This window comes from Phalacrocorax aristotelis, chromosome 7, assembly GCF_949628215.1.
Source record: "Phalacrocorax aristotelis chromosome 7, bGulAri2.1, whole genome shotgun sequence".
In the NCBI taxonomy this organism is placed as follows: domain Eukaryota; kingdom Metazoa; phylum Chordata; class Aves; order Suliformes; family Phalacrocoracidae; genus Phalacrocorax; species Phalacrocorax aristotelis.
Genome location: NC_134282.1, coordinates 39,416,720 through 39,429,950, shown reverse-complemented (window position 1 = coordinate 39,429,950; position 13,231 = coordinate 39,416,720). Strand labels below are relative to the sequence as shown.

The window sequence follows — 13,231 nt, the reverse complement described above, 5'->3', positions numbered from 1 at the left end:
CTTCTCATCTTTTTGGTTACTCAATCTAAGTCAGTCTCCTTGATTAACCTAGTTCTACAGGTAAAGAGAAGATTTAGTTAAAATAATTTAAGGTTGGTCCATATAGAACTATTATTATTACTATTTACAAGACCTCTTTTTACAGAAAAAATATTTCTTCATACTTACTAGTTTTCTCATTCTTCATATGCTCCTTTCATCTTAGCTTGTAGCTCACATTATTAGAAGCAGGACAGGCATCACCTAAAGCAATGAACACTAATAATGCAAACAATAATTAAATGCTAACAGTGAGAAACTAACCAAATTCTTATCTTGCACGTACCAGTGTGCATTGCACTCAGATGGTTACTAGCCCTCCTACCAGGCATGTAGGTGCCTCTCCTTTTTTTTTTTCTTTTGTTTTGTTTTTTTCAAATCTGATCTTAAAAACACAATTATCTCAGGTCAAATCTAAAACTGTTTTGGTTTGTCTGTCAAAACTAACCCCAAAATGTTTCACAAGAAACTGCTATATTACAGTTAAGTGGTTTTTACAAACCCAGCCTCCAGTTACAGTCTTTGCTGCACCTCATAGACCTCATTAACACAAAGTAAGGAAAAGTAAAGGACTGAACCTCCTTTGGGGTGTCACGAGGTCACAACAACATTGCTTGCTCATGATTAACATGCTGCTCTGCATCAAGATAATTTATGATAGCAAATGGATCAGTGTGGCCATGTTGCCTTGCCTTTCCTGAAAGAATTTATGTTAGAGTAGGATTTTCAGAGAAAGAGTAAATTAAGTCAGCAACTCACTCACCTAGGTAAGGGCTAGTTTTCCAACAAGAAACTTTTTGGAGTTTCAGAAAGATCTTGGCACTCTTAGCTGCAACTAGCATGGGAAAAATTTTAGTTGTTTTATTTTGTTGTTTTTGTAAACTGATTTATGAAACTTTGCAGTTCCTTTCCATTATGTCACTGAATCACTGGTATGACACTTTTAGTAAGAGTCTGTTGTAGAAGACAGGCTCTTCAGACTCTATATCCTTCTCCAGGTCATTACATGAATTAACAAGTTGAAGCAGTTCTTTGTCTAATAACACAACAGAGTCTATTGCAACATTTAACTTTTGACAGCCATGAAGAAGTTCAAACTGTATTTTTAATTCCCTCTCTCAGGCTTACTGGCAAGCCAAAGTTCATCCATTAAAGCATCATAAGCACTTTCATATTTGATGTATAAAGAAAACAGCTATTTATTAGACTTGTTTTCCATAGTATGTACAAACAATATGGAGAGGGACAATGCGCTCTTGCATTGCACAAACACTGAGAGAGGGAAAAGAAAATGAAAACAAGACATAAAACAAAGAAAGGATGTGTACAATGGAACTGGCACAAGTTAGTTGTTTTGATTTTCTTTTTGTGCTAAAAATAGAACACAATGCTTATCTTTGTGTAGAGACTACTCCCCAAAGCCTGGATAAACCGAAGGTTAAGAATATCAGCATCATTAAAGCTCTTTGCAATTTTCAGTTCTTTATCTAGATTCACTTCCTCCTAGTATTAATTTCTTCAGTCACCTCCCAGCAAAAAAAATCCAACAGAAATGCTCTTAAGTAGACATTGTAACAGAGAAATAATCAGATTTAGTCCTAGCTAGCTGTCATAGTTAAAAGTGCCATTAACGAAAAATGTGAGACACTGAAGCTAAGAATTCTAACAACCAAACTGTCACTAACTTTGAAGCTTTTTAAATTCCAGCTCTTGTAAAAGGCTGAACACATTTCTACAATAAAGTATCCTAGCTATGCAACATAGCATTGCCTGGAGTTACTTGGAACGTATAATAATTAGCGACAAATAGAAAACAGTGCACATCCCGTGCAGTTCAGTACGGGAGTTTTCTTGCCAGAATTGCCATTTACTTAACCAAATTAAATATGCTGTTTTTGTAATGTCTTATCATTATACTAAAATAAAACCTTGAATAAAGTTTGTAACAAGACTGACATGTGGCAAAAATACAGTCTGATCTAAAACGAGCATGCTTTCACATTAGGATTGTTTGTACTGTGCATTATAAGATGCTACTACTGCAAATATATAAATATGGGAGTTTCCCATCATTAAATACTCTTGCAGGATAGAGGCTCATCTGTAGATGTATAAGAAATACCTTGTTATCAAAATCATAACAAGACAACAGCGTCATAGAACCTCAGGATACATTTGCAGATATAATACAGAAATTAATATTATTTTAGATGTTTTCTGAAAACAGACATAAGTGCTGTGATGTACAAAAAAATGAAATGTGCTGACCTAGAAGATAAAATACAATATTTCTGATATTAATGTTATACTGAGGAACTTTTATGCAAGAAAAATGTAAGAACTAAAATTTAACTAATGCCAGTTCTGTTCTAACACAGACCATTTTAACTTCTTTCTCAGTGAATAAGATACTTAATTTTCACCTCCAAGACTATTTCATGATTTGTTAGGTCTAATTAAAACAAAAGCCTCCTCCCTGACCATTTTAGAGGTACTGCTGAGCAGCTATTGCAGCTTGAATTGGTATCACCTGAACAGGGTAACAAGAGCTATGCACACTCTACTGTATGTGGTTAAAAAGTTCCTTAACTTATTGGCACTAACATTCTTCCTACCAAAAACACCTTCCTGGATGCATCTTGGAATTACATTTTCCTTTCTCACAGCCAAATCACAGCAGTGACTCATAGTCAGTTATGTTATTGATTACTAGAGTCAAGTCTTTTTATCCTTGTGTCACTTTCATTTTGAGTCCCATTTATACAGGAATTCCTATCAACAGTATGATCTTGCACTTCATAGTATGAAAGTTCTACCTGTTTCTGTTGCTGTGTTTTCAAGGTTGTCTAGTTCTTACTGTTTAATGTTTTGGTCTCATCAGCAAATGCCTCCCAAATTTTGTCAGTCTTGTACCTTTCCTGCCTCCTTCTTTAATGAAAATACTGAAACAAGATTAGCCAAAAACCAGTCCCCAAGGAACTCCATTAAACTCTCTCCACTCTAAGTTTCCTTTCCAACACAAAGAACTGCAATCTCTTATTTGTCTAGTTGATCACACCCTAACTTTTCTTCTACTAATCCCCATTTTTTTCAAGCTTAAGTAATAATTTATTACATGGATTATTTTCACATAAAGAAAATAAACAGTTTGAAGTCTTATTAGAAAGAACCACCACGCTTGCATGTCACCCTGTGATTTTTGTAAGCTTCTGCTTTACTTGACTCAATTTTTCAGCAAAAAACCCATTAATATAATGTTTTTCCTTCTAAGCTCAATGTTGGTAAGACCACAGTTCATCCTGCCCCGCTTTCTTACAGGTACCATCCCAGGTACTTAATAGACATTTCTGAAAATGCTGTCCTATATGTACCAAGCTATTTTATCTAAAAAATGAAATCACCAAGAATATTACAACTAGAACAAGAACCTTTTAGAGAAAAAGAATAATTTATTATGTGGTCTAATAGTTTTAAGCAGCCACCCAAGTCTCTAAGCAGAGTTATAACTCTGAATAAAATGGTTATTTTAGCATAATGAGGCTTCCTCAGTGATTACTAGCAAATGTACATTAGTAAAATATGCCTGCAGAGTTAATAGCCTATGAATGTGCTTGCCTGTGCCTGCACTAACATTGTAAAGTCACAACACCTGTCCTAAGTTTTTAAAATACTTACACATTCTACAAGGGCCTATAGCAATGAGATCATTATTCCCTGTGTAATTGTTATTATTCAAAGAGATGGACTCAGGTACATCTAGACCATCTCAAACTTTGAAAGAGATTGCCTTTTTGACCCGAAATATACATCTTACACCCACCTGGAGTAGGCAGCAATTATACATAGCTAAGGTTTCAATCTTATTAGTTTACTTTGTCTTATAAACTGTTTCACTAGTAACTTCTTCAGGTTTTAGATTCCATCCTATTATGATTGTTGTTATGAATTTCATTTCAGAGGCACTGGGATCACAGAGTCAGCATACTAGAACAAAGAAAGATCAGCAAAACTTAGAAACCAAATTTCAACTCTATACAGATACAACTGAAGGCGGCTGTCAGATACTTTTTAAACAGTTGGAGACTCTTGACAAATGCAGTTTCAATTCCTCTCTTCCTCTGGTGATGATAGTCCATGGCTGGTCGGTATGAACTCACATTTTATTTTTAATTCGAACTACATCTGATTTGACAAACTTTCCTCCTCATTATGCTGGTGCCAAAAGTAACTTCAGAAGGTTGTGATTAGAAAGATGGTGGTTCTTCCTGGTAGCAATTGTGGCTAGAAATAATATAAAGTGGATATTCCCCAATATTCTGAAGGAACAGTCTACAAGCAATTTTTTCATATGGGAGTTCCAGGCTGAGAATTAGATTCAGTCCTGGTTTAAAGCCAGCAGAGTTCAAACAAGTAGCTGAATTAACATGCTATGCCTCTGGAGAACTGAATCCCAGTTTCATTTCTCTGATATGTTCACTGCCAGATATTTACAGACTTATTGAAAAGCAGTGCACACAATCTCCCCACATCTTTCTCACAGATACACCTTTAAAGAGAACTTCTCTATAAGCCCCTTCAGCTGAAAATGAAGCCTTCAATATCAAGGAATTATCACTGAACCACTTCCAGTTAAACTGTAAAAAAAATCCACTATGAAAACCTTTCTCAAAAGCACAGCAGTATAAGAGTGACTTTTGATCAGCTTCATCAGTTGAAAAGAAATAAAAGGCAGGATAAGAAATAACGTCATTGTAACAGATCCTTGATTCTCATAGAACCAATGTCATCACATAAGGCAGCAAAACGGATCTTTCTTGCACATCTGCAAATATGCAGAGAAACTTTGAACACCACCCTTGATGCATATAACACTCTTAAATAACAGCAGAGCTGATTTTGGATTAAATATTGCCCTAGATTACTGTAGGCAAGCCTCACAAAGAATAATTTGTTCAAAACCTATACCCTCCTCAAATCCAAACCGTGGACCTGAAGCTGCTGGCATTGAAGTTTATCATTCATATTAACTTAATTTACAGAGGTGTTGGGCTCTTAGAGGAATATGTATGGAAATCCAAAACTGAGACCCTCGAATTCTGTTAAAACACCAGAAGAGATAAGGATAGTCTATCAATTGAGGAAATACGTGCTACTAGAGCAACAATTAAATCTGATAGATTAAAAAATAATTCTAGTCCATCAAATCAGAAGCAGACTCTGATGCTAATAAAGAAATTGTGATCTGGTCCTTAAAAAAAGAATGACCAGAAAGAGCATATCTCAAAATGGTACAGTTGTAGAAGGTAAACACCCACTGGTCTGCAATCCTCCAGCCTCCCTCCCTCTCCAACCCTTTTGGCTTAAATTTTCAGGGACAGCTGCTCTTGAATGAAGGCAGAGATTTTCTGGGCATGTCTGCCTCTCTTTTTAAGCAGTAATACCAATTATCTCAGGATGAGTGAAGATATTTAGGGACATCATTTCACTGATAAGAGTTCATATTACAAGACAAATTATTATACAGTTCTTACATTTTTATTTTTTTTGTCCACTGAAACCCAAAGATCCTCAGCATTGAAGCATGCTGAAGCCCCTACAATCTGGTTATCATCCATAAGCCCTCCTTTTTTATATTGGGTTTTGTTTTCTTGAGCTTTTCAGAAGAAATATTTGGCAGAGATTGTTTATGCTTAAGGGTTTTTTTTTAATAAAACAGGTGGATGGGATGTTAGAAGGTTGGATTTGGAAAATGGCAGCAGCTCTGAAGTCTCAGCATAAACAAATGAATGTGATCATTGCAGACTGGCTTACATTTGCTCACCAGCACTATCCCATTGCTGTACAGAACACACGCTACATAGGACAGGAGATAGCAGACTTCCTGGAATGGCTGGAGGTAAGAGCCCCCAGATCAATCTGTTCTTATGCTTCTGCCACCTTCCCGAAATACTATGCTGGTTAATGCTGTTCATTTCAATCCCTTACATTTCTTTAATACATTGCAAAATTTTCTTCCATAAACTTTCATATGAATTCATAAAACTTTCATCATGCATGAGAAAAAAAGCAAGTGGTCTTGTTTATTAAAATATTTTGATATATCTTTAGAACTCAGATAATTTCATGCTACTTTAGCTTTTCAGTTAGCATGTGTGCAAACAGCTGAGTGTCCCACACTTTGAAAGCAGGCACACATTATCATACAAGAGGAAATGGTCTCAAGTTGCACCGGGGAGGTTTAGATTGGATATTAGGAAAAACTTCTTCACCAAAAGAGTTATCAAGCGTTGGAACAGGCTGCCCAGGGAAGTGGTGGATTCACCATCCCTGGAGGCATTTAAAAGATGTGCAGATGTGGCACTTAGGGACATGGTTTAGTGGTGGACTTGGCAGTGTTAAGTTTATGGTTGGACTTGATGATCTTAAAGGTCTTTCCCAACCTAAATGATTCTGATTTGCAAGTGGTTAGTTCAGTAAAACAGGTACTTAGTTTCTGCTCCTAATGCAGAATTCAAGCATCACATTGTGTCTGATTTTTGCCTCAGTTCCCCAAAGATTATTCTAAAATAATGGCTTAGAGATCCAGAAAGTAAAGGAAGACTTTGTAAGAGGACTGCCATGTCTCACAAAGCAGATGACATGGAGGAAGTAGTGAGTACAGAGCCACGCTAATGCAGTAACTACTTATCAAAACTCCTACTACATGGGAAGAGTGGCCATGGCTGGATTCAAAAGGCTGCAGACAAGTCCACAAGGGATCACTGGTCTCCAGCACTATTTAAGAAAAGGCAGAAAGGAAACACCAGAATGAGAGTCATTCATACAAATCAGGCACCCTAAGCAACTCTTATTTCTTCTATCTTTAGTACTAATTTAAGCTACCTAATTTGAAAAGAAATTATACTTCTATATCTCACAATGAATTTTTGAATACATTAATTTAAATATGGTGAGGCCTAAGGTGGAAGGGAAATACACTGCAAAGCTGAAAGATTTGTAGCATTGAAGGGCTAAGCTGCTTTCAGCAGGAATGGCAGGGCTAGAAGTTGTCAGATATCATGCCCAATGAGGGACAACAGGCAAAAAAGAGAAGGCAGAAGAGCCAGTCACTATTTTTCTTTGCAACATTACAAGAAACCTTGGCTTTTGGTCAAATGTAGTTTAAGTTGCTGGAGCCTAAAGTAATATTCTGAAGCTGTTTAATTATTGAATGAATCAAATGGTGGACTTTGTCCAGTTCCCAGGAGGACACACCACATTGTCAACAACACAGACAGTCTGTGATTTCTCCAGTGTCAGCAAACAAATCAAGGCTTGAATAAATGACTCTTTGCTCCAGCACTGTAGGTAGCTTCCTTTGTACCATGATAAGTTCCAGGATTTAAATATACCATAAGTTTTCACAGCATTCAATTGAGTGTGTTCAAGCAGTAAACCTTCCTTCTGTTGAGAAGCACCCCTCCTGAGTTTCACAGTTAAAAACCCCTTCATTCCAACTCCCATAACTATCTGCCCCTATATGCTTCTGTCTGCTTACACGCAGGTGAGTATTCAAAATATCCGCAATGGCTGTAACAAAAGCTACAGCACTGTGCAACATTTTAATAAAGAATAAAAAGAAAGTAAATCTTAGCTCACCAAGAGTTAATAGGGCATGATCAGTAACAATCTCAATAGCATCCATCTTAATAACACCTGCCATGAAAATTGGTCGGATCTCAGGATTTCTAAGAGCTGCCTCTCTCAAAAGCAGGTTGCCAAATTTCACCTCATCTTCACAAGAGACAGGTATCGAGACTGCAAAGCCACTCCACTGGGACAGGCAATATCCACAATGAAATTAAAACAGAGATTTGCCTTTCCTGCAAGAAAAATATGCCAAATTTTTCTTCACAGGTCAGAAAAACTTTGAGCCTTGCAGCTCAGGTGCAATGCTGAAGATCTAAATAGTATGGATTATGTAGAAAGAAGGACCTGAGGCCAATTCTGCTTCAATAGATTTGTTTCAGATCAGATACCCAGTTTCATATAAATCAGTACAAGAGATGTCATTGTCATATTGCTTAGCATGTCTGTCTGATCAATGTTTTGATACTTTGTCTTCTAATTCGGCTTGTGCTAGTATGTCAGGCAAAAAAAAAAGGAAGGCACTTTTTATACTGAAGTTAAATGTCAGATATCCATGTTATAGTCATAGGAAATTCAAATACTACAGACAAAAGGCAATGCATGTTTTCATCACCTGTGAACAGCAACGAAAATCTTACTATCTGCATTAATAGTTTTCCTGAGCATAGCACATAAGTAGCAGTGCCCAAATGTGTGGCATTTTCTTCCTACATGAAAAGGAGGAAAGAAATAACATTCAGTCAGTGAAGAAATTTAGTGCATGCACCTCATTTGACCTCCATCATCAAGGTACAAATTTATTGTGTTGTAATTCATGGCATTCATATCTTGTAGTAAGTGTTTCACTGTTTACTTTTCACATTTTCTGAATCTAAATCAAGCTGCTGCTATCTTCCAGGAATCTATTCAATTTTCCAGAAGCAATGCTCATCTAATTGGGTACAGCCTAGGAGCTCATGTTTCGGGATTTGCTGGAAGTTATATCAGTGGTACAAACAAGATTGGAAGAATTACAGGTAAAAGACTTAACTTTAAGAAATAGAGCAGTCAACTGGTTTAAGTTGCATAGATATTTGACATATCAATGTCATATCAATATTTAGCTGTTGAATAGTAATATTTGCCACAGTTTAAGAGTTTCATCCCATTGGTTTAGAAATTAGATATAGAAAATGTAATGAAACACTTCTCAAAATGAAGTATCAAAGCTAGACATAATTATCTTTCCTACTGTTGTGGTTTAGCCGGCAGCTCAGCCCCACGCAGTCGCTCGCTCACTCCCCCACCGGTAGATGGGGGAGAGAATCAGAAGGGTAACGCTCGTGGGTTGGGATAAGAACAGTTTAATAATTAAAATTAAAAGAAACAACAATAGAAATGCAATGTAAAGGAGAACAACGAGAGGCGCAAAGCCCTGGGGGAGGGGGAAGGGAGGGGAGAGGGGGAACGAACCGCTGAAACAAACCACACGCGCCACAGCCGCTTGCCACCCGCCGACCCAATGCCGCGCCGCCTCCGTGCTGCCACTGCCCCCCCCCCAAGATACTGGTCATGGTGTCACATGGTACGGAATGAACCTGCCATTGGCCAGTCGGGGTCAGCTGCCCCCACCATGGCCCTGCCCCTCCCAGCCCCCCTGCCACGCGGCAGAGCGCGGGAAGCTGGAAAGGTAGGCGACCCCCACAGTGAGGAGAATTAACCCCTTCTCAGCCAACACCAGCACATTCTCCACCCCTTATTCCATACCATTTACACCATGCCCAGGTCCCATACGATGCAATACAACCATACCAACCACCACCCCTCCCCTTCCCATCCTTTAACATAATACACAGACATCATTCCCTTAGTTCATGGACCTTCCCTGTAAAATGTCCATTAAAATGTCCATTGAGTTCACCCAGTCCATGACTCTGGGCTCCATCTGTCGTATCAGTCTTTCAGGGTGGGAGAGATGGTGTGTGGCGTTGGGTTGCTGCATACCGAGTCAGTCATCGTTCCATCACTGCTGCACGGCTTGTTTCATAGTTGATCTTCCATGGGTTGGGAGGCTCGTACTCTGATATCATTGATACAACACAGAGGCGACACACAGTATTTATTATATGGCAGTTCACATAGTGCCCTCCAGTTCATTGACTGTTTTCACCCAAAATCAAATCCCCTTGAGGCACACATCGGATTTCTCCATCCTCCCGCATCACCCACCAAGTGCACCCAGGTCCTCGAGCAAAAGCAATCCCACAAATGGGTTTGCCTTTGCTGGAGGCAGGAAGAACCCAGACTGTTTTGCCCAGCATACTTTTTGTGTGCACTACAGGGACTCTATCCCCTTCCACAGCATGTAGGATTTCTGACTGGGCAGGGCCAGCTCGGTTGGCAGATCCCCTTGTGTTGACTAACCAGGTGGCTTTTGCTAAATGTGTATCCCACACATTGAAAGATCCACCCCCCATTGCTCTCAGTGTAGTTTTTAACAGTCCATTGTACCGTTCAATTTTCCCAGAGGCTGGTGCGTGATAGGGGATGTGATACACCCACTCAATGCCATGCTCTTTGGCCCAGGTGTCTATGAGGCTATTTCGGAAACGAGTCCCATTGTCTGACTCAATCCTCTCTGGGGTGCCATGTCGCCACAGGACTTGTTTTTCGAGACCCAGGATAGTGTTCCGGGCAGTGGCGTGTGGGACAGAATATGTTTCCAGCCAGCCAGTCGTTGTTTCTACCATTATAAGCACATGGCGCTTGCCTTGGCGGGTCTGTGGGAGCGTGATACAGCCAATTTGCCAGGCCTCCCCATATTTATATTTCAGCCATCATCCCCCATACCACAGAGGCTTTACCCGCTTCGCTTGCTTGATTGCAGCGCATGTGTCACATTCGTGGATAACCTGTGCAATAATATCCATAGTCAAGTCCACCCCTCAATCACAAGCCCACCTGTATGTTGCATCTCTCCCTTGATGGCCTGAGGTGTCATGGGCCCACCGAGCTAGAAATAGTTCACCCTTACGCTGCCAGTCCAGATCCACCTCAGCCACTTCAATCTTGGCAGCCTGATCTACCTGCTGGTTGTTTCGATGTTCTTCAGTGGCCCGACTCTTGGGGACGTGAGCATCCACATGACGTACCTTTACAACCAGGTTCTCTACCCGGGCAGCAATATCTTGCCACAAGGTGGCAGCCCAGATGGATTTGCCTCTGCGCTGCCAGTTGCTTTGCTTCCATTGCTGTAGCCAGCCCCACAGGGCATTTGCCACCATCCAGGAGTCAGTATAGAGATAGAGCACTGGCCACTTTTCCCGTTCAGCAATGTCTAAGGCCAGCTGGATGGCCTTTACCTCTGCAAACTGGCTCGATTCACCTTCTTCTTCAGCAGTTTCTGCTACTTGTCGTGTAGGACTCCGTACAGCAGCCTTCCATCTCCGGTGCTTTCCCACAAGGCAACAGGACCCATCAGTGAACAGGGCATATTGCTTCTCATCTTCTGGCAGTTTGTTATACAGTGGGGCTTCTTCAGCACGTGTCACCTCCTCCTCTGGTGATAATCCAAAATCTTTGCCTTCTGGCCAGTCCATAATCACTTCCAAGATACCTGGGCGACTGGGGTTTCCTACTCGAGCCCGCTGGGTGATCAGTGCAACCCATTTACTCCACGTAGCATCAGTTGCATGGTGTGTAGAGGGGATGTTTCCTTTGAACATCCAGCCCAGCACTGGCAGTCGGGGTGCCAGGAGCAACTGTGCTTCAGTACCAACCACTTCTGAAGCAGCTCGGACCCCTTCCTATGCTGCCAATATCTCTTTTTCAGTTGGAGTATAGCGGGCTTCGGACCCTCTGTATCCCCGACTCCAAAACCCTAGGGGTCGACCCCGGGTCTCCCCTGACGCTTTCTGCCAGAGGCTCCAGGTAGGGCCATTCTCCCCGGCTGCAGTGTAGAGCACATTTTTTACATCTTGTCCTGCCCGGACTGGCCCAAGAGCTACTGCATGAACTATTTCTCGTTTAATCTGTTCAAAGGCTTGTCGTTGCTCAGGGCCCCATTTGAAATCATTCTTTTTCCGGGTCACTTGATAGAGAGGGCTTACGATCAGACTGTAATTTGGAATATGCATTCTCCAAAAACCCACAATGCCCAAGAAAGCTTGTGTTTCCTTTTTGCTAGTTGGTGGAGACATGGCTGCTATTTTGTTGATCACATCCATTGGAATCTGACGATGTCCATCTTGCCATTTGATTCCCAAGAACTGGATTTCTCATGCAGGTCCCTTCACCTTACTTTGTTTTATGGCAAAACCAGCTCTCAGAAGGATTTGGACTATTTTCTCTCCTTTCTCAAAAACTACTTCTGCAGTGTTGCCCCACACAATGATGTCATCAATGTATTGAAGGTGTTCTGGAGCTTCTCCCTGTTCCAGTAGAGTCTGAATCAGTCCATGGCAAATGGTAGGACTGTGTTTCCACCCCTGGGGCAGTCGATTCCAGGTGTACTGGACGCCCCTCCGTGTGAAAGCAAACTGTGGCCTGCACTCTGCTGCCAGAGGGATTGAGAAGAATGAATTAGCAATATCAATTGTGGCATACCACTTGGCTGCCTTGGACTCCAGTTCGTACTGAAGTTCTAGCATGTCTGGCACAGCAGCACTCAACGGTGGAGTGACTTCATTCAGGCCACGATAGTCTACTGTTAGCCTCCACTCTCCATTAGACTTCCCCACTGGCCATATGGGACTGTTAAAGGGTGAGTGGGTCTTACTGATGACTCCTTGGCTCCTTAGTTGGTGAGTGAGTTTATGGATGGGGATCAGAGAGTCTCTGTTGGTGCGATATTGCCGCCGGTGCACTGTTGTGGTGGCGATTGGCACCTGTTGTTCTTTGACCTTCAGCAACCCCACCACAGAAGGGTCCTTTGAGAGACCGGGCAAGGTAGACAGCTGTTCAGTTTCCTCCGTCTCCAAGGCAGCTACACCAAAAGCCCACTTGTAACCTTTTGGGTCCTTGAAATACCCTCTCCTGAGGTAGTCTATGCCAAGGATGCACGGAGCCTCTGGGCCAGTCGCTATGGGGTGCTTCTGCCATGCATTTCCAGTTAGGCTCACTTCGGCCTCCAATACAGTTAGCTCTTGGGATCCCCCTGTCACTCCAGCAATGCTGATGGGTTCTGCCCCTATATAGTTTGATGGCATTAAGGTGCACTGTGCGCCGGTGTCCACTAAAGCTTTATAATCCTGTGGGTCGGACGTGCCAGGCCATCGGATCCACACAGTCCAGTAAGCCCAGTTATCCCTTTCCTCCACCCGGCTGGAGGCAGGGCCCCTCTAGTCCTGATCATGGCAGTCACAACTCACTTCCTGTAAATGTGAATCAGGAGCCCCTCTATTACACTTAGAAATAAATTCCGCGCTTCTACTGATACAAAAATTCGCGGATACTATCTTTCAAAGTCCGAACCTCCCCGTAAGAGGAAGCGGAGTATCCAGAAAGTTCCCGAAATAAAACTCAATAGCAACAAAGTCACTATTAAGCAGGCATCCTTTATTACAGCGCTGGGCAGCACTGGGGA

The 13,231-nt window shown here is 41.3% G+C and overlaps 1 protein-coding gene across 2 annotated transcripts in view; it reads left to right on the top strand.

The window, feature by feature from the left end:
- The window catches only part of LIPC (lipase C, hepatic type), a 79,505-nt gene that overhangs the window by 44,621 nt on the left and 21,653 nt on the right, over window positions 1–13,231 (top strand). The window contains exons 2-4 of one of the 2 annotated variants that reach the window (XM_075100248.1): window positions 3,997–4,184; window positions 5,756–5,935; window positions 8,567–8,684. In XM_075100248.1, the coding sequence (XP_074956349.1) occupies window positions 3,997–4,184; window positions 5,756–5,935; window positions 8,567–8,684 (486 nt within the window). The remainder of the gene's footprint in view (window positions 1–3,996; window positions 4,185–5,755; window positions 5,936–8,566; window positions 8,685–13,231) is intronic. The other variant, XM_075100249.1, reaches the window with a different exon arrangement.